Consider the following 26,679-nt stretch of genomic DNA (forward strand, 5'->3'; position numbering starts at 1 on the left):
TTGCTGCTCCCAAAATGCGTTTAGGAATTTTATATAATAAAATAAATGTTACATTTGAAAATAAATTTAATTAATAAACAAAAGTTAAGAGCAGCCATGCTGTCTGTTTATTAGCCATGTGGTCAGTTAGTCTCTTTTGCGTTTATGAAATGTAATGAAGTCAAGCCTGAAGGAGTCTGAGAGTGTTTCTGTACGCGTGATTCTCACTAGCCGTGATCCATGGGCGGGAATGTGTGTGTGTGCTGTTTATAGATGATTAGATTAACACAAACACCCTTAACTAACAAATACAAGATTTATGATGTTTGTGAATTCAAGGAGAATTTTCAGGATGGTCCAGGAATTTACTCAAATATTCATTAATTTCATTACTCAAACATTATGCCTTAATTACATAACTTTACTCTCATAACAGTATGATTCAGAATCTGATTTTGATGTGGCACATGCGAGTGAAAGTATGCTCCCGCTCTCCAGAAGTGTCTGAGGTCGTTCTTCATCTCCCCCTGCCGTTCTCTCTCGGCCAGCGGGGAAGACTGGAGACAAGCACTGCTTGTTTATTCATGAGCTCAGACGCTTCACCAGCTCAAGTCCAGCACTCAATGGGCCTCATGCATGAAACGCCAGCACAATCAATGCTTTTCTATCAAAATCACACATTAATCCATTCACAAGTAAACTGTCACACCAAATTTAGTACAACAATTTATATTACAGAGAAATGAAAGTGTGCTTGTATTTAATGAATGAGGCTCATATGTGCAACTATATGCTCAGTTTATTTGTGTCCTTTACATATCAGTGACATTAATTGTTTATAAATGTATCCAGTCACAGTGAGTTGATATGGAGGAAGAACTGCAGGATAGAAAGTGTTGTTCTTAAACAGCTGAAGAACTATCTGGAGTCAGATGTGGTAAATAAAGCGTGGTAAAGTATGTGCTGTTCCTGTCTGTGGATCATCTGTTGCTTTTTTGAAGAATGACAGCGTGCTTAGATCGGTTTTGTAGTCATGTAACTCATTCCACCACAGGTTGATCTGATGGCTGTGGAAACAGGCCGTTTGTGAGTCGAGATGCGCACGTTTTCAATGCGTTGAAAACTAAACATCTTTAAGCAGAAACATCTCGTGTGTGTGTTGGGTTACATTGCTATTAAAATGTAAAGCATATTTAAGAGTATTTACACTGATTTACTGACACATAACATCGTGACTCATATTAACGGTACATTTCAGGGACATTATTCTGTTCGACTGTAATTAGATTTAGCACATTTACAGAAACTGTGTTAGGGTCCTTAGCCCCAAAAAACAAGAGACATTTACTGGATAATGTGTTTTCAGAGAATATATCATGACATTTATTTTTGTCCTGCCCACTGGCAAAGTTTGTCAAGTTTTAAATAAACGTTCTATGGAAAAAGTACTGATTAAAGAAATTAAGTTTTGCACTATACAACAGAAAAACTCAACCGGTTTAACTGTAAGAATTTGAGGAAACTGAAAAACTAACCAGAAACGCATGATACAATCCATATAAAAGTCAGGGTGAGATTAAGTGATTCATTTCTGTATCAACATTCTGTGACAGAGTGTCAACTTATGTCCATGTATGCTTCAGAATGTGACAGTCAGGCATTAATGTCATTCTTACGTGAATGTGCTTTTCTTTACGGCATGTTCTAGATTGATCTGTATGCACAAAGTGACCTGAAGAAAGGCCTGCAGCTCTTTGGGACTGAAGGAAACATCGGCCTGACCAACGCCTGGAGCATTGTCCAAACAGACGTACGGCACGCCACTCATTTCTGTGCTTATGATTATTTCCCAAGAACCAGCGGTGTAGCACTGTAAGACATGATTGAGTGTCTTGAAGGAAGGACATGTGACGATGGTGTTTGTGTGTGTATGTGCCGTAGTTTCGCTGCTGTGGAGTGACCAATCACACGGACTGGTTTTACGTGTATAATGCGACGCGTGTGCCGGACTCCTGCTGTCTGGAGTACAGTGATAACTGCGGTCTGGAGAATCCTGGCACCTGGTGGACGGCGGTAAGATACTTCATCAGCTTTTGTTGATGAAGTATATTTTTTAAAAAGCCGTATTAGATGCATGCATCATGAATATGGAATGCCACGTTCTTAATTCCAATCGATAAATTCAGTTAAAATAATAAAGGGCTGTTACTAGTAAAAATGCAATCAGTGTCAACAAAAGCCATCATTACTGAATGCATTTACACTGCAATAGCCTACAAATGCATAAAATGTTATGAAATTAATGTTTTAAATTTTGAAGGCAAAAATATGTCAATCAATTAAATGATACGTTTAATATGAAACTAAAACAGACACTAGGTGGTGCCAAGTCACTATCTTAATGAGTGAGTTCAATCCATTCAACTGATTCCTTCAAATAAATGCTGATTACAAAAACACTACTTGCTGCTGCAGTTCAGCTGTGGATTGGTTTCTGTGATAATGATATGTAGGCCTAATGTATTATTAAAATTTTTTAAAAATCTTTTCATGACAAAATGATCAAAAAGATGGCAAGTAGGGGACATGATCAGGCGAGCACGACGACTCATGTTGAGAACGACATTTATTTTTATTAATGTACGAACCTGCATGACCAACCTTGGATATTCAGAAATGAATATTATGAATACATGAATATTTTGTTTTGAATTTAAGAAAGTGCAGAATTAAGAATTATTATATTAACCCATACTACACATACCATGCAGGCCAATATGTAGCCTAATATTCTTCCTTTCTTTATTATTAGTAGTGTTAATATCATCATCATCATCATCATTATCATCATTATCATAGCCTATACAGGGCTAGCAAAATTTCTAAATCCCTGGTAGCCCTCCGGGCAGGTACTCTTCAGATTTTGGTAGCCCGAAAATTAATTTAACTAGCCCAAATAAAATAAAGACCATAAATGTCAATCAAAAACATTTTCAATACACAAATATCAACGAATAAAGGAAATAGTTTTATTTCACTATTTACAAGGTATCTGCAGAATTCTTAATCTATTTAAGGCAATTTGAAAAATTATTTCTTATACCATTTAACGTATTTAAAACTGTCTAAGGCCTTAAAAACTCTTCAATTTAGTTCAATCAAATTTAAGGACCCGTGGAAGCAATGTTCACTCTTTTCTTTTCTTGCTGAGCAAAATTGTTCTCTTTTGGGCAATACACTGCAGTTCAAAAGTTTGGATCAAAAACGTTTTTTAAAGAAGTTTCTTATGCTCATCAAGGCTGTATCTATTTGATAAAAAATACTGAATATTATTTCACTAAATAATATTGTGAAATATTATTGCAATTTAAAATAGTTTTTTATTTTAATATACTTTAAAATGTAATTAATTCCTGTGAAGCAAAGCAGTATTTTCAGAGACACATGATCCTTCAGAAGTCATTCTAATACGCTGATTTTTAATAAATGTTAGAAACAGTTGTACTGCTTTTTTATTTTTATTTATACTGTATTTTTTGTGACCTGTGATATTTTTTAAAATAAAAAGTTAAAAAGAACAGTGTTTAGTCAAAATAGAGATTTTGTGTTACAATATAAACTATTCAAAAGTTTGGGGTCAGAATTTTTTAAATACTTAGATACTTTAAAGTTTAAAGAAAGTTAAATAAACTTTATTCAGCAAGGATGTGTTAAATGGATAAAATTGATAGTAAAGACTTCTATTGTTAGAAAATATTTTGAATAAATTCTGTTCTGTAACTTTTTATTAATCAAAGAATCAAAGAAAAAAGAAACACAGGTTCCAAATAAATATGAATCAGCAGAACAGTTTCAACATTGATAATAAATCAGTATATTATTATGATTTCTGAAGATCATGTGACACTGAAGACAGGAGTAATGATGCTGAAAATACAGCTGCAGATCACAGGAATAAATACTATTTTAAAGTATAGGTATTAAAATAGGAAACCAATATTAGAAATTACAATATCTGTTTTCTGTTTGACAATCTCAAATCACTGTTTTTTCTGTATTTTTGAAATGAATACAGCTTTGATGAGCAAGAGACTCAAAAACACGGTCAATTATTATCAGGTTTATAATATAGCCCTAACATAATATATTATCAAAACAAACTATTTAAACTGATAGAATAGAATAGAATACAAACTGAAGCAAAACTTAAAAATATAAAAAAACCGTGAACATATGAATTCTTCTATATCTGTCGGTCGCCAGTCGGTCCTGGAGAGCCACAGTAACTTCAGATGCCCCTGGACATCAGTTTACGGGTTTGTTTATGATACTGTCAATGTTGTTTTTGGTAACATTAAAAAAATGCAGTTAGCTCAAAAAGCTGAGGGCACACGACAGGCGCTGTTTGGATGAGCATGATGCTTGTATGTTCAATGTCATGGCGCGTGTTTCACTAGCTCCGTTCCCATGGACACCTTTTGTTTGACCTAATTCTGGATATTTCCAGCCTAAGATACGTGATTAATCCGTATCTAAAGCCATGTCTACACCAAGAACCCATTATAATCAGTTGATGCGGTGACTGTTTACACAGGAAGCGGCGTGAGGCAACAAATCTTCTACAGTAACTGATGCCTTCTATTCCGAATCTTGGAAACATGCATCGCGTGCGTTGAAAGTGAAACCTAAAAAAACAGCGCGCATAATGCGATTGCACGCTTTCACAAGCTTCAGCAAATGCAAATCAAAGCTTACCCCTCGACTACTCTGGCTCGATTGCTATTCCTGAGGTAAAACACGCCCTCCTCATTACCCTACGGACAAAGAAATTTATAAATAATTTTTTTTGAAAATTAATAAATGTAGAAATGTATAAATAAAAAAATTTGGAAAAAATACATAAGGAAATTAAATTATAATTATTTATTTACTTTGTATATTTATGTACTTATTCATTTATTTTTGCTTTTTTTTTTTTTTACATTTCTTTGTACATTTCTTTATTTCTAATTATGGCAGGATTGGCATTCCATATTGAAGAGCACAGAGAATGGTTTGGCACTCTTCTTTCTCCTGTGTTGGTGTATTTTCCGAGTGAAATGGACAGACAGAAAGTCTTGTCTAAGTGTGGTGTTGTCCATCTCTCTCTGCTGACTGACCGCTGTGGTTTGTGTTACAGCCGTGTTACGAGCGAGTGAAGGGCTGGCTGCAGGAGAATCTGGTGGCTCTGTGGATCTTCGCTCTGTGTACAGCTCTAACACAGGTACTGAACGCTCACATCACGACAGTCCAGACATGAGAGCTCAGTGATGATCATCTTTACGTGTGTTTGCAGATCCTGGGGCTGGTGTTCTCCATGACCATATTCTGTCACGCTGTGAAAGTGGAGGCGTTCTACGCATAGAGATGAGGAACCAGACCAAACACATTCCTGCTTTTTCATCGCACACTTCTGTCTTCATTGCTGTAGCAATCAGTCGTCACCTTTCGCTAACACACTGCTATTTGCAACATGATTTTATAATCCAGATCAACTGAAAGAATGAAAATGGCTCTTTATTGTGAATATTTAAATTTTTTTGGTCCATTTGTGAAGAAAATACAGCAATTTTAAAAAGGGAGACCAGTAACTAATTTTATATTTCTATAATTTCATAATACGTGTGAAATGAACAACCGCTGTTTATATTTATTCAGAGCGAGTTCTCAGTAGACTTAAACGGTAAGATATTTAATCACATTTTTGTATATTTTACTTATTTGGCATAGTCTTTAAAACAAAAAGTAATAAAACAGACACATTTTACTTGAGCAAATGAAATACAGTATGTAGGAAGAAGCACAAGTCTGTTCAGCAGAGCTGATTCAGTAAAAGAGCAAAAGCACTGATTAACGTTGTGGGATTGATTGTGGGCTCAATGCGTGTCATTTCTGTGCCACCAAAACAGAATAAAATGTCCAAACAGATATCTAAAGGGGTTGTGAACTGAGAAACTAAAATTCCCTTTATCTTTTGACATATAATATTGTGTAATAAAAGCATCCTGTTTCAGAACTCAAAACTTTGTCATTAGTCTAAAATCAGCTAATATTGAAGGCAGTCTACCAAAACGACAGCTTGTGAAATGTGCTACTCTATGATGTAAGCGTTGATAAGCACCGCCTCCACAGAAGATCAATGCCTGCTTCAACAGCACTGCCTGTTTAGCCCCGCCCATCGAATCTACACCATTGCCTGTTTAGCCCCACCCACCTGTTCTACATCGCTGCCTGTTTAGCCCCGCCCATCGATTCTACATCGCTGCATGTATAGCCCCGCCCACCGATTTCACATTGCTGCCCGTTTAGCCCCGCCCACCGATTCCACATGGCTGCCTGTATAGCCCCGCCCACCGATTTCACATTGCTGCCCGTTTAGCCCCGCCCACCGATTCCACATAGCTGCCTGTATAGCCCCGCCCACTGATTCACACATGTAGTGTTTAAGAGAGAGCCAAACAGGTCTACGCTGAAACCAAACGATAAAGATGCTCTGAAGACAACAAGACCCTGTTCAGTGCCAAGCTGTGGAACAGTGTTTGCGTCGCCTTCCTTCTGATCCCAACATTAGGAAAGGGTTGATGAACTTCATTTTTAATGGAGTTCCAGGCCGCTTCAATAGGAACTCGATCCTTTGTTCACTTCATTTTACAGCGGATTTGTTCACAATCAAGACACAGTTCGACGCAGGATTTTCAGAAAGATCAAAACTAAAAGACGAAGCTGTGTGATTATACTGGATCCGACAGTAATGTTGCAACAAGTGTGAGTAACTGTTTTCATTACGTGATCACTATTGCTTTGCCTGTTAAACAGATTGTTTGATATGTATTGAGTTATTTATGCGTTTTTAACCTAAATCACTGCAGCGTCCATCTGTGAGGAATGTAGGCTGTCAATCACACACAACTATTAGCCAATCACAGCAGGGGGCGTTTATTTCTGAGCCTACAGTCCTCCACAGCTAATCAAACAGAGCGTTCTGATGAGGGGGTCAAAACAGGACAGAAAATAGCCTATTACTTCTGAATTATGATGTTTGTTGATGTAAATATCTTCATAACATTATAAGTGGACCTCAGAAAACAGTACAAAATAAAAAGCAGAGGCAGTTCATGATCCCTTTAAAACTCAATCTGTCCAAACAGATCCACCACAAACTCACGGTCGAGTCTCAAATATCTTCATTTTTAACACTTTGTATAGTTTTATCATTTTGAACCTAACAAGCTTCTTTTTGTGAAATGTTTTGCTTGAAAATGATGGAAGCTTTTAGCTGAATTCAATTTGAAATGAAAAATGTCAATGTATTCCTGTATTTGGATTTACATTTCTACCTATGAGAAATAATGGGAATAAATATGTACAAAATTGAGAAGAATTCATGTAATTTTCATTTGCCTTTTCCAACACTACTGCTAGCATTATATATCAAACTGAACGTGTTACGATTTCATCTGTAAATGCAGTAAGGGCAGCAGTACTATTGTTCCAAAGCATTTACACTAATAAAGTTATATTTTCATGATATTTGAGGAAGAATGTAACAGAATTCAGTGGTTTAGAGAATCCAGTGTGATGTGTAGCTCCGCATCAAGGCGGAGCTTCTCTTAATTATACTCAGAGTATTTAGTCACAGTGAGTTTAGGTTTAGGATGAGCGTCTGGCTCAGGGCTGTTTCTGCTGGGTCTGGTGATGATTGAGCCGACGATCTGCATGCATTACGCCTCTGAAGCATAGCGCTTTGAGACGATCTCATTCAGCAGGAGCATGAAGCATCTGTGCTCTGAGAGAGTGAAGCACACAGCATCATTCCTCATTCATGAAAAATCACCATACACATGACTGAATCACACAGTTTATATAAATGTCTCTGTCTCTGAGTGAATCTGATGAGTGATTCATTCAGCTACGTCTAACAAAATGACTGATTGCTGCCTAATGATGTAATGATGTACTCCTGTATCTACAGAAAGAGACACTCAACAAATCCTTTCGCTCAACTGATTCAAACGGTTTGACTCACTGGGAAATTGACTAACCTCGCTGTGACTGGACTGGTCTAAATTAGTTTAGGAATTATTAAATATCATCCATCTTCCCCACCGTTTGTCCTCTGAGGACAAACGTGGTGTGGGTTGCTGGATCTGACCCCAGTGTCTCAAAAACACTCTGGACAGATGGTAATCAAACACTGGTGAACTGTTCTGATGTGACACTGAGGGTCCGAAAGCTCGATCAGTGACACCGCAGGCAGCGTTTGCAAACACACTCCTCGTGCAACTTCAATACTAGCTTATCACGAGAAATTAAGATCAAAAATTGAAAAAGCTGTCCAGAAACATGCACTTACACACTAACTGACCACCGAGCGCAACTCTCAGATGCAATGTCATCTTTCAGCTCAACAGTCACAGGATGGAAGGCACAGGATTGTGGGAAATCAGTAGCAGTGAAGGACATACTGCATCATAAACCCATCAGACGAAGGCGTTTCAGCGGCCGGATGTGACACGATCAGATTCAGCATTTCAGCTTTCAGTTTAATCTACAGCATGAGATTTATCTGACGATGGAGATGAAACAAGACTCTCTGCGTTTATATTCTCTGAGCACATTGTGTAATCCAAATTGAATTTTGCTAACAAAATGAGTTCACGTGTGCTTTGTGCTCTCTTTAAATAAATGACACTTGCTTCATCTTCTGCAATGACATTCTCATGTTCTCAGTGCAAATTGTGTCCTGATGCTTTTTTGGGCCACATGCTTTTGACTTTCTGTATGTTCCGATCTTTAAATATATACCCACTACAGAAAAATGTAAGTGATGCAAAACTAATGCACAGATTAGAGATCTGACAGTAATGATCAGACAAGTCTGGTCAATCTTACTGAACGATTCACTAATCTACGGTTACTGCTGTTACAGTATATGCTATGAAGTAGATTGTCTGTTGTGCTGCTGAGAGGTTTGCGTTTGTAGCTCCGCTTTTTTATTGAATCTTCACCTTACTTTCACTCTCTGTTGTTTAAAGTGATAATATATAACTTAATTCCCACCATATTTCTGGTATTATCTATCAAACTAATTTGACCGTTCGCTTTTTAAAACCGCGAGTCAAAATCAGCTGGTTAGCTTGTTACTCGCGGTTCCATTCGCGCCTATTAATGTTTTCTTTTTTCTCGCTCCGTTTTGATTTCTCTCTCGCTCCGTTTTTCACGAGTTCATCAAACAGCAGTGGTAAGTTAAGTTGGTATCATTCATCAGTCACGGTGAGTAATGGCTTCTTCTCCTGCTATTGTTGTTTGCACTTCATGTCACATGTATAGTTTATCTCTCTCTGTCTGCGATGAGGGATCCACATGTGATAAATGCAGGGAAATGGTTAGGCTGACAGAGAAGGTTTCAGAATTAGAGACACATATCCAAACTTTAGTTGAGGACAGTAAGAATGTGAGGGCTGTAGATACTGCTTTGGATGCCACTAGCTCAGGGAGTCCTGTACATTGTTCGGTTCCGGTTGAGCCCGTGCAGCAGGGCAGCTGGGTGACTGTGAGGCGGCCTAGTCGCGGGTCAAAACACTGCTCTTCCGTTCCGATCAGAACATCAAACAGGTTCTCCCCACTCAGTGACGCATCCACTGAGAAACCTGATGAAAGTGCTCTGGTTATTGGCGATTCTATTGTACGGAACGTGAAAATAGAGACACCAGCCACCATAGTCCAATGTTTACCGGGAGCCAGAGCGCCTGACATCTTGGCAAATTTAAAAGTGCTGGCTAATGCTAAACTTAAATTCAGTAAAATTGTTATCCACGTCAGTGCTAATAATGTTCGACTTCGCCAGTCGGAGATCACTAAAATTAATGTTAAAGGCAAGGTAAGTTTATTTATATAGCACATTTCATACACAGTGGTAATTCAAAGTGCTTTACATAAAATAAAGTTAAATAGACATTAAAAATCAATAAAAACATGGAAATAAAAATAATAAAAACAAGGAATTTTAAAATGATATAGAAATTGATTTAAAATAAATTTAAAGAAAATGATTTGTGTGAACCCTTGGTATTTCTAACTGACTCGATCCTAATGATCTGAGTGGTCTGTTCGGTTTATATTCAGTGAGCATATCTGCAATGTATTTAGGTCCTAGGCCATTGAGTGACTTATAAACGAGTAAAAGTACTTTAAAATCAATCCTAAATGTAACTGGAAGCCAGTGTAAGGACCTGAGGACTGGTATAATATGCTCAGATTTTCTGGTTCTAGTCAGAATCCTGGCAGCAGTGTTCTGGATGAGCTGCAGCTGTCTAATGGTCTTCTTTGGGAGGCCGGTGAGGAGATCATTACAGTAATCCACCCTGCTGGTGATAAAGGCATGAACAAGTTTCTCCAAGTCTTGACTGGAAACAAAACATCTAATTCTTGCAATGTTTTTGAGATGATAGGATTAAAGAGGTGTGTGAACTTGCAAGCACGATGTCAGACACTGTAATATGCTCTGGTCCGCTCCCTGCTTACCGGGGTGATGAGATTCATAGCAGACTGACTTCACTCAATGGCTGGATGTCTAAGTGGTGCCCGCAGAATAACATAGACTTTTTAGACAATTGGATGAGTTTTTGGGGCAGACCTGACTTGTTGAAAAGAGATGGTGTTCATCCCTCCTGGGGTGGTGCCGCTCTTCTCTCTAGAAATATGGCACATAGTCTTAGAGTTGGTACTTGACTAACTGGGGCCCAGGTCAGGAAGCAGACAGACTGGCTAAACCGACCATCTGCTAGCCGCCTCACGTCACAGAAGTCAGTTAATTCTCAGCACATAGAGACTCCTTCACCTAGATATCACACTATAGAGACTGTGTCTGTTCCCCGAACTAGAAAATACAGAAAACGTCCAAACCAAATTAAGAGTAACAATTTAATTGATGTTCAACAAATAAAAAATGTTTACAATACAGAGAAACAAATGATAAAGCTTGGCTTACTGAATATCAGGTCCCTTTCTACAAAAGCACTTTTTGTAAATGATTTGATCAATGATAATAATCTAGATTTGCTCTGTTTGACAGAAACATGGCTAAAACCAGATGAATACATTACTTTAAATGAGTCCACCCCCCAAGATTACTGCTATAAAAATGAGCCACGTCCAAACGGTAAAGGGGGAGGTGTTGCTACAATTTATAGCAATATTCCTAGTATTTCTCAGAGGGCAGGCTTTAAGTATAACTCGTTTGAAGTTATCATGCTGCTTATAACATTATCTAGAGAAACACATGTTAGTGATAAATCCCCTGTGATGTTTGTACTGGCTACTGTATACAAGCCAGCAAGGCACCATACAGACTTTATTAAAGAATTTGCTGATTTTCTATCTGAGTTAGTGCTGGCTGCAGATAAAGTCTTAATTGTTGATTTTAATATCCATGTCGATAATGAAAAAGATGCATTAGGATCAGCATTCATAGACATTCTCAACTCTATTGGGGTTAGACAACACGTTTCAGGACCTACTCCTTGTCGAAATCATACTGTAGATTTAATACTGTCACATGGAATTGATGTTAGTGGTGTTGAAATTCTGCAGCAAAGCGATGATATCTCAGATCATTATCTAGTCTTGTGTAAACTCCATATAGCTAAAACTGTAAATTCTACCCTTTGTTATAAGTATGGTAGAACCATCACCTCTACCACAAAAGACTGCTTTGCAAGTAATCTTCCTGATTTATCTCAATTCCTCAGCATATCCAACAGCGCAGAAAAACTTGATGATGTAATAGAAACTATGGACTCTCTCTTTTCTAGCACTTTAGATACAGTTGCTCCTTTACGCTAAAGGAAGATCTTTACTTCCAAGATCGATTCTATCAGAGATAAAATTGTAATCATGCAGCCGTCAGCTACAGTATCGCATCAGATAGTGCACTATAGATCCTCTGAGGAACAATTCCACTCATTCTCTACTATAGGAGAGGAAGAATTGTATAAATTTGTTAAATCATCTAAACCAACAACATGTATGTTAGACCCTATTCCATCTAAACTACTAAAAGAGCTGCTTCCAGAAGTCATAGATCCTCTTTTGGCTATTATTAATTCATCACTGTCATTAGGATATGTCCCCAAAACCTTCAAATTGGCTGTTATTAAGCCTCTCATTAAAAAAAAACACAACTTGACCCCAAAGATTTGGTTAATTACAGACCGATCTCAAATCTCCCTTTTCTGTCAAAGATACTAGAAAAGGTAGTATCCTCACAATTATATTCCTTCTTAGAGAAAAATAGTATCTGTGAGGAATTCCAGTCAGGATTTAGACCGTATCATAGTACTGAGACTGCTCTCATTAGAGTTACAAATGACCCGCTTCTGATCGTGGTTGTCTCTCTTTATTAGTTCTACTGGAACACTTTGTTGGCATTAGTGGAAGTGCATTAGCATGGTTCAAATCGTACTTATCTGAACGCCATCAGTTTGTAGCAGTGAATGAAGAGGTATCATATCCATCACAAGTGCAGTATGGCTCAGTACTAGGGCCTACTACTACTAATTCATGCGTTTATGACCTCAAGGTTAGACTATTGTAATGCTTTATTGGGTGGTTGTTCTGCACGCTTAATAAACTACAGCTGGTCCAAAATGCAGCAGCTAGAGTTCTTACTAGAACCAGGAAGTATGACCACATTAGCCCGGTTCTGTCAACACTGCACTGGCTCCCTATTAAACATCGTATAGATTTTAAAATCTTGTTAATTACTTATAAATCCCTGAATGGTTTAGCTCCTCAGTACTTGAGTGAGCTCTTATCACATTATAGTCCTCCACGTCCGCTGCGATCTCAAAACTCTGGCCGTTTGATAATACCTAGAATATCAAAATCGACTGCGGGCGGCAGATCCTTTTCCTATTTAGCACCCAAACTCTGGAACAATCTACCTAACACTGTTCTGGAGGCAGACACACTCTGTCAGTTTATATCTAGATTAAAGACACATTTCTTTAACCTGGCTTACACATAACACACTAATACACTTCTATTATTCAAATCCGTTAAAGGATTGTTAGGCTGCATTAATTAGATCAACCGGAACCGGGAACACTTCCCATAACACATGATGTACTCGTTACATCATAAGAAGAATGGCATCTACGCTAATATTTGTCTGTTTCTATTCTGTTTCTCAGTCCGTGTCCGGATCAGATGGTGGATCGGCGCCAGGAGATGATGTATGTGGCCCTGATCGTCAGCGGAGGCCGGACACCTGGATGAGCTCCAGAGACAAATCCCCAGTGAGGACCCCGCCACTTAGACAGCCATCAGGAAAGACCACTGGAACCAGTTGAGCCCTTACAATCTGACTTTGCTGCAGTTGGAATTGAACTGCTGGTTCGTTTGGTCAGAGGAGAACTGGCCCCCGACTGAGGCTGGTTTCTCCCAAGGTTTTTTTTCTCCATTCTGTCACCGATGGAGTTTTGGTTCCTTGCCGCTGTCACCTCTGGCTTGCTCAGTTGAAGACACTTCATTTCCAGCGATATCGTCGACCTGATTGCAAAGACACTATTTAAACTGAACTGAGCTGGATGATGACATCACTGAATTCAATAATGAAATGCCTTTAACTGAAAATCTTTTTAAAATCTTTTCATTTTACATTATTGACACACTATTTTCCTTTTTTGATATTGTGCAGTTGCTTTGACACAATTTACATTGTAAAAAGCGCTATATAAATAAAGGTGACTTGACTTGCAACAACCAGATGCAATACTGAGTCAACATTTCACTTTCACAGTGATAACCACCACTAGCTCAATCATGTTTTCCCCTCTGATGAAATCGTGTTTCAGGGAGACCAGCGGACTTCACAAAAACCCACAGGAGGAGTGCAAACATAGCCCAATTCTGCAGTAAAACCGCACACCCGGTAACCCTGATAAACACTGATGTGCAAAATAATGAGGTCACGTGACAAAGTAACACACTACTGTTCGAAACATTACTGGATAATGTTTTCAAACGTTTCAATGTTTCAAATACTATTTTTTTTTAAATTAGTAAGTATACAGTATGTAGTGTATATATTCAGTCTGTAGTTTTAGTTTTCCATTCTGAACATACTGAACTGTGTGAATGAAACACGATTACAGTCATGTGACCGGCTCTAACACATACCTGTGTAACAAATAAATCTTTCACAAATGTATGGATGCAGTCTCTGATCATTACCATCAAAACAAGTTCTTATAGAATGATCGTGATGTTTTAAGACCGTTATATCTGTTACTGAATATCACTGCTGCTGCGGGTTCTCTTTTCTATCTAGTGACAGAAGTAGTTCAGCTTCAGAACCGCATCGATTGTGTTCAAATGTTTCTGAACCCAGTAGTTGCTCTTTCTGATGTAATTGGCCTTATCACATTCTCAGAGGAAAGATCTCATATATAAATATACACACATACATACAAGCATTCATAAATAAATGCATGCATAGTAATGTCCATAGATACATACAGGTGCATCTCAATAAATTAGAATGTCGTGGAAAAGTTCATTTATTTCAGTAATTCAACTCAAATTGTGAAACTCGTGTATTAAATAAATTCAGTGCACACAGACTGAAGTAGTTTAAGTCTTTGGTTCTTTTAATTGTGATGATTTAGGCTCACATTTAACAAAAACCCACCAATTCCCTATCTCAACAAATTAGAATACTTCATAAGACCAATAAAAAAAAACATTTTTAGTGAATTGTGGGCCTTCTGGAAAGTATGTTCATTTACTGTATATCTACTCAATACTTGGTAGGGGCTTCTTTTGCTTTAATTACTGCCTGTAAGAGATGGGTTGTTTTTTGTGGTACGCTCAACGGATGAACATTTAGAGACTGAAAGTCTATTGGGGGATACATTCAAGGTTGCAACAGGTGCAAAACAACATCATTATTATCTCCTGAGAAAGAACAACGCGTTTAGGACTTGGTTACATCTCGACATTGATATGTACTGGGTGCAGACTTCTGGCACAATATAATTATTGCGAAACCTCAGAGATATTGCTGAGTAATGGTTCATCTTTTGTAAATTGACACAAAGTGCACCCAACTGGGAGGGGGATCGAGCCTCATCAACTTGCTTTCTCTCTCACTTGGAGGGTTGTTCTTAACCCGCACCTAATTTTGAAGTATAAAACATGGGGTTTCTTTCAGTTTCAGTGGAAGCTCAGCTGTGGTTTAGGTATACATCGCCCGGCATTCTCGAACAGGTGTTGGTCTTCCACTTTGACTGAAACTAGCTCCCCAGTCCACCGAAGAGTGAAGATGACAGCACAGTTCTTAGGTTGTATATCGGTTATAATACTTTTGCTTGGGGTTTTAGTTTTAGTGTGTGCTCAAGTTAGTGTATTATTCATTCACCAATATTATCTTTTATTCATTTATTCATGATCATTCTTATATTATGCACTGGTTTTATGATTATCTTTCTTGAATGTGTTATGATTTGATTATCATCATTTTATGCATTTTCTTATAATCAGTATCAGTATTATTGATATCAGCTGTATGTACCAACAATAAACAGTTGTAATTGCTTGATTAGTATGGTGTACGGACCTTTTATTGGCACCTTCTATCGCCGAATTAGCACCTCACTGGTCTCACATTAGTTTTGAAAACCAAAACAGAAACCATACTAAAACACTGCCTCAATTTGGCGTGGCATGGAGGTGATCAGTTTGTGGCACTGCTGAGGTGTAATGGAAGCCCAGGTTGCTTTGATAGCGGCCTTCAGGTCATCTGTACTGATTCTCTAAAGGGGTTCAGGTCAGGAGAGTTTGCTGGCCAATCAAGCACAGTAACACCATGGTCATTGAACCAGCTTTTGGTACCTTTGTCAGTGTGGGCAGGTGCCAAGTCCTGCTGGAAAATGAAATCAGCATCTCCATAAAGCTTGTCAGCAGAAGGAAGCATGAAGTGCTCTAAAATCTCCTGGTAGATGGCTGCGTTGACTGTGGACTTCAGAAAACACAGTGGACCAACACCAGCAGATGACATGGCAGCCCAAATCATCACTGACTGTGGAAACTTCACTCTGGACTTCAAGCTGCTTGGATTATGTGCCTCTCCACTCTTCCTCCAGACTCTGGGACCTTGATTTTCAAATGCACTGAAAATGAGCAACAGTCCAGTTCTTTTTCTCCACAGCCCAGGTAAGATGCTTCTGACGTTGTCTCTGGTTCAGAAGTGGCTTGGTAGCCCTTTTCCTGAAGACGTCTGAGCGTGGAGACTCTTGATGCACTGACTCCAGCTTCAGTCCACTCCTCGTGAAGCTCTCACAAGTGTTTGAATCACCTTTGCTTGACAGTATTCTCAAGCTTGCGGTCATCCCTGTTGCTTGTGCACCTTTTCCTACCCAAATTCATCCTTCCAGTCAGCTTTGCATTTAATATGCTTTGATACAGCACTCTGTGAACAGCCACAGCTTTCAGTAATGACCCTCTGTGACTTACCCTCTTTGTGGAGGACGTCAATGTTCATCTTCTGGATCATTGCCAAGTCAGCAGTCTTCTCCATTATTGTGGTTTCAAAGAACGAGAGATACATGGAATTTATACTGTAGAGATGGTCATTAATTGAAACTGAAATGTAAATATTCTAATATTTTGAGATACTGATTTTTGACTTTCATCAGCTGTAAGCTCTAATCATCAAAATTAAAACACAAAAACTTTTGAAATGTTTTACTTTACATGCAATGAATCTAAAATATATTAAAGTTTTACTTTTTGAAATAACTTAAAAAAAATTACTTTTTCACGATATTCTAATTTATTGAGCTGCACCTGTACATACACATTCATAAATGCATAGATACTCACACACATTCCCCACTTGAATGATGATTTGGCTCCATACAATAATCCTCTGTCTTTCTTCCATTACAGCTTCACTGATCAATAATTCATCCTGATTTCTCTTCCGCTGCAATAAGACACCTTGATCGCTGTCCTTCCAGAATGATTAATATCCTCTGAAAGAGGCCAGATTAGCAATTTATGAGTGAAATTAGATAGATGATGAATGGTTAGTTTTGTTTAATATATTTTTAATAACTTTCTTTTTGTGTGGTTTGCTGTGAACATGAGGAAATGGCCACACGATCTCATGGGAACAGAGAACCTCGCTTTAATCTAAGAGTCATGATATGAGGAAATATTTCTCTCTAGTTCATAGAACTCTAGTTTGGAGACTCAAGTTGATTGCATACAGCAGTGTGTTATATGAAACACCTGAATGTGAAAACTCCTCTTTATACTGCAATTATTACAATATTGAATATGATTCCTAATCAAGAAAGTTAAGACTGTAATTTTGCTAGTCACCAACAGAATGGAGCACACAGTCTGTTGAAAATATCTCAGCAGGAGCATCTTTAATTGAATCAATCACACTGTAAAACATCATCAGATGGACTGATCTGCTCCGAGAAATCAAACACCGCAGCAACGCCTCAATCTAAAACATCAGTCACAATAACTTCACACGGACAGATGTCTTCATCCTCCTGCGTCTGTCTGTCATCTCAATCCACTCCACTTCTTTTCCTGCTGTTTCTATCACTGACACAAAAACAACACCCAGTGATCCTCTTTAAATTCTTCTCAAACATACAGTAGTTAGTTTAGTTTAAAAAAATCCCAATCTTAGAATAGGACTATGTTTTTTTAGTAACATGTTCAACTTAGTTTTGAAACCGCAGCAATGTTTGTGGAGTTTTCCCATCAAACTGAAGAGTTGCAATGAACTTTAGTACAAGTTCGAGTTCAGATTTGACAAATATGCAAGAAGATTTTCATGAAGCAGTGAAACTTATGTTATGCAGTGTATGGTTGAGGAGCCTGAACAACAGATCAGCTAATGAGGTTTACAACTGAAGCAGATGCATCTCTATGTTTGGATCAACAGAACTGAGAGAGTTGGATATTTATTTAGTGATGTGTGACGGGACATATTAATACAGCTGGAACATTTTAAATGTGTTTAAATGATGACAAACATGACTAGTGACCGACTAATAAAGTCCAGGTACCTTTTCTTGCTGAATGTGTGTGTTCTCATTCACAGTGTAATCAGCATGGAGATGATTCAAAGGTTTCTCGTAGAGGATCTTTGTTCATGAATCCTCAATGCAGCGCTGAAGAAGAAGAGCAGAGCATCAGCGATGCGATTCACATCCTCACTGCATATGAGTCTCATATACAAACTAAACTGCATACATATACAGTATCTCACAGAAGTGAGTACACCCCTCATATTTTTGTAAATATTTTATTATATGTTTTCATGTAACAAAACTGAAGAAATGACACTTTGCTACAATGTAAAGTAGTGAGTGTACAGCTTGTATAACAGTATAAATTTGCTGTCCCCTCAAAATAACTCAACACACAGTCATTAATGTCTAAACCGCTGGCCACAAAAGTGAGTACACCCCTAAGTGAAAATGTAATGTGAAAATGAACTTGGGCCCAATTAGCCATTTTCTCTCCCCGGTGTCATGTGACTCGTTAGTGTTATAAGGTCTCAGGTGTGAATGGGGAACAGGTGTGTTAAATCTGGTGTTATCGTTTTCACCCTCTCATACTGGTCTCTGGTAGTTCAACATGGCACCTCATGGCAAAGAACCCTGAACCCTTTCAGGATCTGAAAAAAATAATTGTTGCTCTACATAAAGATGGCATAGGCTATAAGAAGATTGCCAAGACCCGTTGACTGTAAGGGCAGGCAAACTCGTGAAATAACTAAAAGCAGCTTTTATCACTGCAGGTACTTTCATCAAGGCTGATCTGTGTGTCCATGTGGGAGTGATCTGTGATCTGCAGGATGATGAACTTCATTCTGCTGAGAATCTACTGCAGTGTCTGAACATTTAAAATGACGAGAGAGCGTTCTGCCAGAGGAGCAGGAACCATTGCTTAAAACTTCGCAAACCTAATTACTGAACGTCTTGACATTATGCTGGATCTGTGTTCCCGGAGGAACGCCAACAGCACACTTTTCCCTGATTAAACAGCGGATTCAGCTCATTAACCAGAAACAGAAAGGTCAGATAGGATAGAAACACAAAATGTGCTCTGCTCGTTAGCCACTAAACTCTGCTGTGGATGCTTACAAACCTGCTTAAAACTATCTATAGTTGGACACTTCACCAGTCCTGGTTTGTCAGGAATTTCCAGTTTTAATACAAGCTAAATGGACAGAATACTTTAAAAAATAATGTTCATAATAGCTGACACCAAGCAGTTTGTTGTTTAATGTCTTAACGACTCATACATTCTTTCAATCAAGCGTGTACTTATTATATTAGATGGATCGGGACAGACATGATCAGTGAAATGGCTTTCTGGAGTCGACTGATGCTGCTAAACTGCTGTTTCTTGATCACAGATCAGGTCTCAGATCACACTCTCTTGCTTCTCATAATAAAATAGTGCACACTCAAAACAATATTTCATGTCTATTTATTTATTTATGAAGCAGTCATGTAATACACAGGATAATGTACAGTCCGGCTCTGATATGAGCTCTTATATCAGCCTGTCTGGGTTTATTGCACATTATCCAGACATGTTCAATAACAGCAGCACACAGGAGAGGATATAGCATGACTCTATTCGTCTCTCATGTATGTAAAGTGCTGCTTTTATTAAAACACCACACACACACACTTGATAAAACACAACAGGCCCAAAGTACTGAATGAAACTTTATTAAAATAAATGAACGAACAGACACACCACAATGATAAACGCTTCACTAAAACGATTGCGGATCATTGCTGGCAGAATCAGAATCCAGCAGACAGTGAGGATCTTCCTCTGGAGGCTCGCAGGACAAGCACATGAAGACATGTGTGTGTGTGTGTGTGTGTGTGTGCGCGCGTGACTGAACTCGATTCATTCAGCTGGAGTGAAACACACACGCTCTGATTTATGTATAGTTATGTACAGATGTGTGACACTCGCAGTTAGTGGATCCGCGTCAGCTCCTCCACGATTTTAATAACCTCGTCCACCGTCGCCTCGCGCTTCATCCCGCTGCCGTCATCAATCTGCAGCACACACACACACACACACAGGAACACGAGAGAATGAAGACAGATGTAGTTTACACAAGCACACTCCAGTATGGGAGAACATCGCAGACGCATCAATCTTTGGTGAACGTATCTGTAGCTCAGGGTTTCCCAGCCCTGTTTCTGGAGCACAGCAGCAGCAGTAACACATACTGAAGGAATCCAGCGATCGCATCACTTCTTGTCTACCGACACCTTCCTCTGATGGATTCATGAAGGCAGCACAGTACTGCTGCGTTAATATTTAGGGAGGGATGTAACGATTCACTCAACTCACAATTTTCTAAAAAATTTTTAAACATGAGATTGAAGACAAAGTAAATGAGAAGGTATTTCATTATAGAAACCTTTTCTATTATAGAAAACTATACTCAAAATATGTGCCAAAATTGAAAATTAAATGAAATTTAATTTTCATTTTTGTTTTCAAAGTGACAATGCATTTTCCCTGACAAATTGAAAAATAAAACGCAGTTGGTGATTTGACATTCATGTGCACTGCAATCGAGGCAAAGCTGCCAATCTAAAAATGAAAAAGAAAAGAAAATGCAAATCCATTTTAGACAAAGCTTTTTATTAATGCTCACGCATTTTTTTCATTTTATTGTCTCTTATATGGGAGTAGATTCCCGCCAAAAGTATTGCAGTCACGGATCGAAAAATAAGCGTAAATCAAAAATTTAAAAACACGTCTAAAATAACGCACAAAATTGAAAAATGCTGAACAGGTTTGCTCATTGTTTCTCATTATACTCGCATTAACTCTTAATGTTAACTTTGTGTTTAGCAGACCGAGTACCCGGATGTGCTTCGTGCAGAGCCTCATCTCTGTGCTAAAACAGACTCTTAATCAGAGTACTGTAACGCCACGTCCACAAGGGTTAGCAGTACAAGACAGACAGACAAATACCACCATTGATCAGGACATGACCAGGTGCATACAGAGCATGGATAACCAAAATAATAGTTCATAGCTTTAATTTGCAGGCACGCTCTTATTTACAGTCAAACCCCTACACTATTGAAGTTGAAATTTTTAAGTTAAACTTAAACTTTTTATTACTATAAACAAACTATTTTATGTTGGAAAAAAATATCAATTAATATTTTTTTATTTTCCTTGTAGGGCCTTTCCTAGCATGTTCCGAAGACATGCAATCTGCGGAAAAAAAGAATAAATGTAGCATCCAGAACACAAACCAAGACTGCAAAAGCATTTAAACCATGATCACCACCACAATGAGAAATCATGAAATCCAAACGCAGTCGACGGAGTATGGAAGCATGTGTAGCTAAATTCAATTTGCAATGTAATATGTAAAATGGCAATGTATTTCTGTTTTTAAATGTACATTTTCCCATTCATATGTGCAACATTTAGTGCAAAATGAAAATTCAATTATATCATTTAAATTGGCCATTTTGTACACTAGTTTTAATATGCAAATTAAAAACATATTTTAAAGCTTTATAAGTTGCAAAATTAAAATGTAAATGTATTACCCAAATTGATTAAATATTTTCAACATATCCAATCAAAAACTGTAGCAAAATGATCATTTAAATGCTGTTTATCCTGAATGCATTTAGACACCACAGGCTGCGTGTGTGCGGCTCGTCCGTGAAGCATCCAGAGACACGGGCTGTGTGTGCGGTCTTCTGAATTAGCCAACATGCAGTATATATATGTTTTATATAAGGCTGGCAGTCGTGCATATGATCTGGATCAGAGTAATATCGCGTCCACATCACAGGCTTTGCGATTAACAAATCGCAACGTCTCAAATCGTGATTTCGATTAATCGCACAGCTCTACCAGGTAGTTCTCTCTTCAAAAAGTTAGCAGGCAGCCCTAATCTCCAGCCCTAATCAAAACTGTCTCTAATCCATGGTGATATTACATCATTTAACAGTTTTAGCATGCCCAATATGTCAGCTGAAGTTTCCTGTCTTGAACTACATGCCAGTCTGTGTGGAGAACAAAATCTATGCGAGTAACAAACTTTAGGAAACCTAGTTCTTGGAAAGAAATATATTATAAATCAACTCCAAGTGCTTTAATGCCACATGTGCCACTATAATATATATATATAAATAAATAAATCTATTCTCTCCACATTACAGTGAAGTCTCCAGATCACAGCTCTTTTAGGCACAATAATGATTCTTGTATTGCTGACGATACTACAGGCAATTCAAGCTCTCGACAAGTATTATGGTAACATTTTCATTTAGTACAGAGTCTAAAACGTTTATTAAGTGTTACAGTGTACATGGTGTTCACAATCTCATTATCTCCTGCCACAGTCTAGAAGGTAAATTCAGAAAATCAGTTCCGCATGTGTGTTTCACGGGACAATCTCCTAGAGAGGGGCTCAAGCAGTGGCAAAGACAGAAAAAAGGAAATCCAGCCAAACAGCTAAAGATCGTTTTTAATGGCGAAGCTGGAGTCGACTCTGGTGCTTTACGAAAGGAGTTTCTTACAGACAAGTTATTAAGTATAATAAAAGTGGAAAAGCTGTAACAAAAAGAAATCTATTTATCGGTGTAATTCACACTGATTTCTTTCAATGTTATTCAAAGAAATGATCAGTGGGATTGAAAAACGCCTCTTCTTGGGTCAGAGAGCAAACACTCCACAGTACTCCAACAGTGACCTTGACAACGGTCTCTTCTCATTTTTTAATTATATGTTTAATGGCAATGACTGAGTGCTTTTAAAAACCTCACTTTGGGATAATAGGACTGGCGGAGTAATCTTTGCTGCGAGCCTAGCTCAAAGTGGCCCAGCCCCATGTTTTATGAGAAAGTGGTGCTACTTGTACCTCATCACTGGGGAAGTTAATGTCACCAGAATTTGCAAGGATGATGTAGATGATGTTGAATACTCCCTATTGATCGCAAAGGTAACTTCACTCTGAATACTGCCTAATAGTTACCAACAGTATATTGAATTGTTGGTTTGCATATTACCAGTAATAAGTTAATTTGGCATCCTGTTAGCACTGACTGTTTTTCTTCAGGTTGAAGCAGCAACTGATCTGACTGAATTCACAGATGAAATAATCAGCTGTGGATACACAGGAGCACTCAACATAGAACAAAAAGATGCCATAGTTCGGTAAATATGGAAAATACTTTCCCTTTTAAGCAGACGGTGTCATGAAAGACAGAATTTGGAAGACTGTTACATTCAATGTTACATTCAGTCAAATTAAATTTAACTTGTTAACCTTAATTGCCTAACTTACAACTTGAAACAAACTTATGCCGTATTCCTAGATTTACAGTTTATTATTATTATTAAATTTGTTACTTTTGTTTTTCTCCACAAGAGCAATTGTTCTCCATGCAACTTTGAGTTACACCAATGCTTGGAGACCAGCGCATAGGCCTCAGCTGTATGGATGGGTGGACATACTTAAGGAGCATCCAAGTCTTTGCAAGACTCTGTTTGTTCCGGAGGAGGATTGTACAGCAAGTTAAATGTTTGTAACAACATTGTTTTTTGAACCAAACACCAATTTGTTGTTCTACTGACAATTTGTTCTTTTCCCAGCCAGATGCAGACTATATTCTCAGCCATGTTGCTCCTGAAATGAGTGAGAGAGGAACTTCAAGGGCTTCGGTAGAGAGAAAAATCATAAACTACTTTCAGGACTTCCTTCAAGAAATTGAATGAGGAGGTGGGCTTTGCGTTGTATTGTACTTTATTATTAATCTTAATGGGATGCTGAACTGGGATAGAGAAAGAGAGACTTTTAGAAAATGACATTTGTCCAGTCTTTTCAGTTTAACTTAGCAAAGTATTGCTATAAAACCAGAGTCTTTCAGTCCTTTCTTGTGGTAACACTTGTATTGTTTTTCTTTACACCAAACCATAGAGCGTGCTGAAGATGCAGCATCTTCAAATATGGTAGTATCATGCTGCAGCACACATCATGTCAAATACAGTTCTGGCCTCCGTCTCTATATACTGTACAACACCACATACAGCAGTAGAGTTACTCTGACAGGACACTGCACTTATTCACGATCGCAAAACTACATTATTTGCACACAAAGCCTTGCTGGTTAAATGTTTAATTCGCGCGCTGGTCTGACGTGCGCTTGTTCTGAGCGGATACACCTGAAGCACGCGCACTAAAAAGCCTGTCTAACAGCACCTGATTACTCAACTAACTTATCTTTTGCGCTAATACTGTCAAAACACACAAGGTTTATATAAAGACTCAGTTGGTTATCTCTAAAATGAAAGTAAATAGTTAAGAGAGAAGCAGATGCGTGCCTGTATATTAGATGCGTGCAGCTCTTAAAGGGACAGGACACTAAACATGCTGTCGACTGTCATTAAAGGGATAGTTCACCCTAAAATGTAATTTCTGTCATTATTTACTCCCTCACATGTTTCCCAAACCTCTATTAATTTCTTGTGCTGAACCCAAAAGAAGATATTTTGAAGAATGAGGGTAACCAAACAGTTGCTGGTCCACATTGACTTTGATAGGAAAGAACAATCCTGTGGAAGTCACTGAGGACCAGCAACTGATTGGTTTTCCACCTTCTTCAAAATAGCATTTATGTTCAGCAGAAGAAAGAAACTCATTCAGGTTTAAAACTACTTTTGAGTAAATGATGGTATAAAAATAAAACATTATGACAGAATTGACAGACAGATGACAGAATATTTATTTTTGGGGGAACTATTCATTTAACGTTAACAAAACAACAAAACAGAGAAAAATCACTCACTATTCTTGACTGAAAAACTTTAATACAGTTGCTTTAGGAATCAGTCTATCTAGTGTTTTATTTTTATATTTGTTCATACAGTCTCATTGAATGCTCTGCTAAATACACCTATTGTACCTGGAAATAAAGCACTGTTTGTTTTATTTGTATATTACATGTATTTGTAATGTGTATCTTTGTTCTTATTTTTTAATAAGAAAGATAAAATAATGACAAAGATTTTTTTATCTTCGCCCACTTTGGCCTAAATATCTGCAGTGCCTTTTTGTTTTTTGTTACCTTGAAAGGCTTTGTCTTTCTAGTTTGGCTGTAATGCTCAGACAACTTGTAAAACCAAAATAGTAAAACCAACATGACAAAGAATCGTGATAAAATCGTGATATTTCTAGAAAAAAAAATCGTGATATGATATTTTTTCCATATCTTGATACAGTTGCCTTCCCAGTAGCACACATGACAACATACGAAGACTTTAAATGCATCATTGTACAAGCCATAAAATCAGGGGGAGCATTTAGCAGGGTTTAAATATCATGTAGTGCTGGACTTGAGTTCATCAAATTTGTCAGGGACAATGCATTGTCACAGTGAAAATGAAAGGATTTCATTCAATTTTCAAATATTTATTTTGTATAATTTTCTATAATGCACATATTTTGCGTATAGTTTTCTATAATGAAAATGTGAATCTGGTTTTCATTTAAATTTTTATAGTTTAATTTATTTAAAATTGGCAGAAAATGCCTTCCATACATTCAGAGGCAAGATGAATAGAACATAACACGTAAACTTTTCTAAAGACAGTCAGATCCCCTCAGAGATACATTCATATAAACGCTACTCCAATTGAATCACGATTTGTTTGGCATCTGAACTGATTTGAATCGAAGCGAGGGCATATGTCATTGCCGACTCTCAAACTCCAATCCAGAGTTTCCACTCATCTCATAACTCTGCTGGTGTTCTCATAAATACCATCTTTACTACTATGACATGGAACACACCTGTGATTAGGGATGTAACGGTATGAAAATTTCTCATCACGATTATAGTGACCAAAATTATCACGGTTATCAGTATTATCACGGTATTGTTAAAATGTGCTGGAGATGTTCAAAAAGTACCGATACATAAATCACTTCACCCAGTTTTATACTTAAATCAACAAACAGCAATTAAAATGACTTTTTGTTTGCATAATAACTAAAACAATAACATTACCAATGAGGTCTGGATTTTAAATGACAACTTGACTGACACCAGTTTAATAGCATGTTCAAATAAATCATGTAAATGTTCAAATAAAGCTTTGAAAAAGTTTCATGCAAAGTTTCAAGTGGTGTGTGGCCAAGTGTGGTGACCCATACTCGGAATTAGTGCTCTGCATTTAACCCATCCAAGTGTACACTCAGTAGTGAACATACACCCGGAGCAGTGGACAGCCAATGCTGCAGCGCCCGGGGAGCAGTTGGGGGTCCGGTGGCTTGCTCAAGGGTCTCACCTCAGTCGTGGTATTGAGGGTGGAGAGAGAGTGTTGGTTATTCACTCCCCCCACCTACAATCCCTGCCGGACCTGAGACTCGAACCCACGACCTTCAGGTTACAAGTCCAACTCTCTATCCACTTATCTGCTCCATAAATAATTCTATATAGCTTATCTGAATTGTTTAAATGTGTAGAATCCACATAAGCTTGTTTTTCATCAACCGGTCAAATTTACAGCAGGGCATGCAAATATGGTCCGTTTTTTGTCCAGACAGAAACTGCA

General features: G+C 37.9%; 2 protein-coding genes across 3 annotated transcripts in view; one reads left to right on the plus strand and one right to left on the minus strand.

Moving 5' to 3' along the window:
- The window catches only part of LOC306843263 (tetraspanin-4-like), a gene marked incomplete at its 5' end in the record, with an annotated part of 45,365 nt that extends 37,973 nt beyond the window's left edge, over positions 1–7,392 (plus strand). Inside the window, 4 exons of one of the 2 annotated variants that reach the window (XM_079374635.1) lie at positions 1,688–1,789; positions 1,921–2,052; positions 5,159–5,242; positions 5,315–7,392. In XM_079374635.1, coding sequence (XP_079230761.1) covers positions 1,688–1,789; positions 1,921–2,052; positions 5,159–5,242; positions 5,315–5,383 — 387 coding nt within the window. In that variant the 3' untranslated portion in view covers positions 5,384–7,392. The remainder of the gene's footprint in view (positions 1–1,687; positions 1,790–1,920; positions 2,053–5,158; positions 5,243–5,314) is intronic. The other variant, XM_079374634.1, reaches the window with a different exon arrangement.
- Positions 7,393–19,777: 12,385 nt separating this feature from the next.
- LOC306842924 (DNA damage-binding protein 1-like) overlaps positions 19,778–26,679 on the minus strand; it is a 43,398-nt gene continuing 36,496 nt past the window's right edge. Inside the window, exon 28 of the mRNA XM_079374135.1 lies at positions 19,778–20,135. Coding sequence (XP_079230261.1) covers positions 20,052–20,135 — 84 coding nt within the window. The 3' untranslated portion in view covers positions 19,778–20,051. The remainder of the gene's footprint in view (positions 20,136–26,679) is intronic.

The sequence above is a fragment of the Barbus barbus genome (assembly GCF_936440315.1).
Source record: "Barbus barbus genome assembly, chromosome: 23".
Taxonomy (NCBI): Eukaryota; Metazoa; Chordata; class Actinopteri; order Cypriniformes; family Cyprinidae; genus Barbus; species Barbus barbus.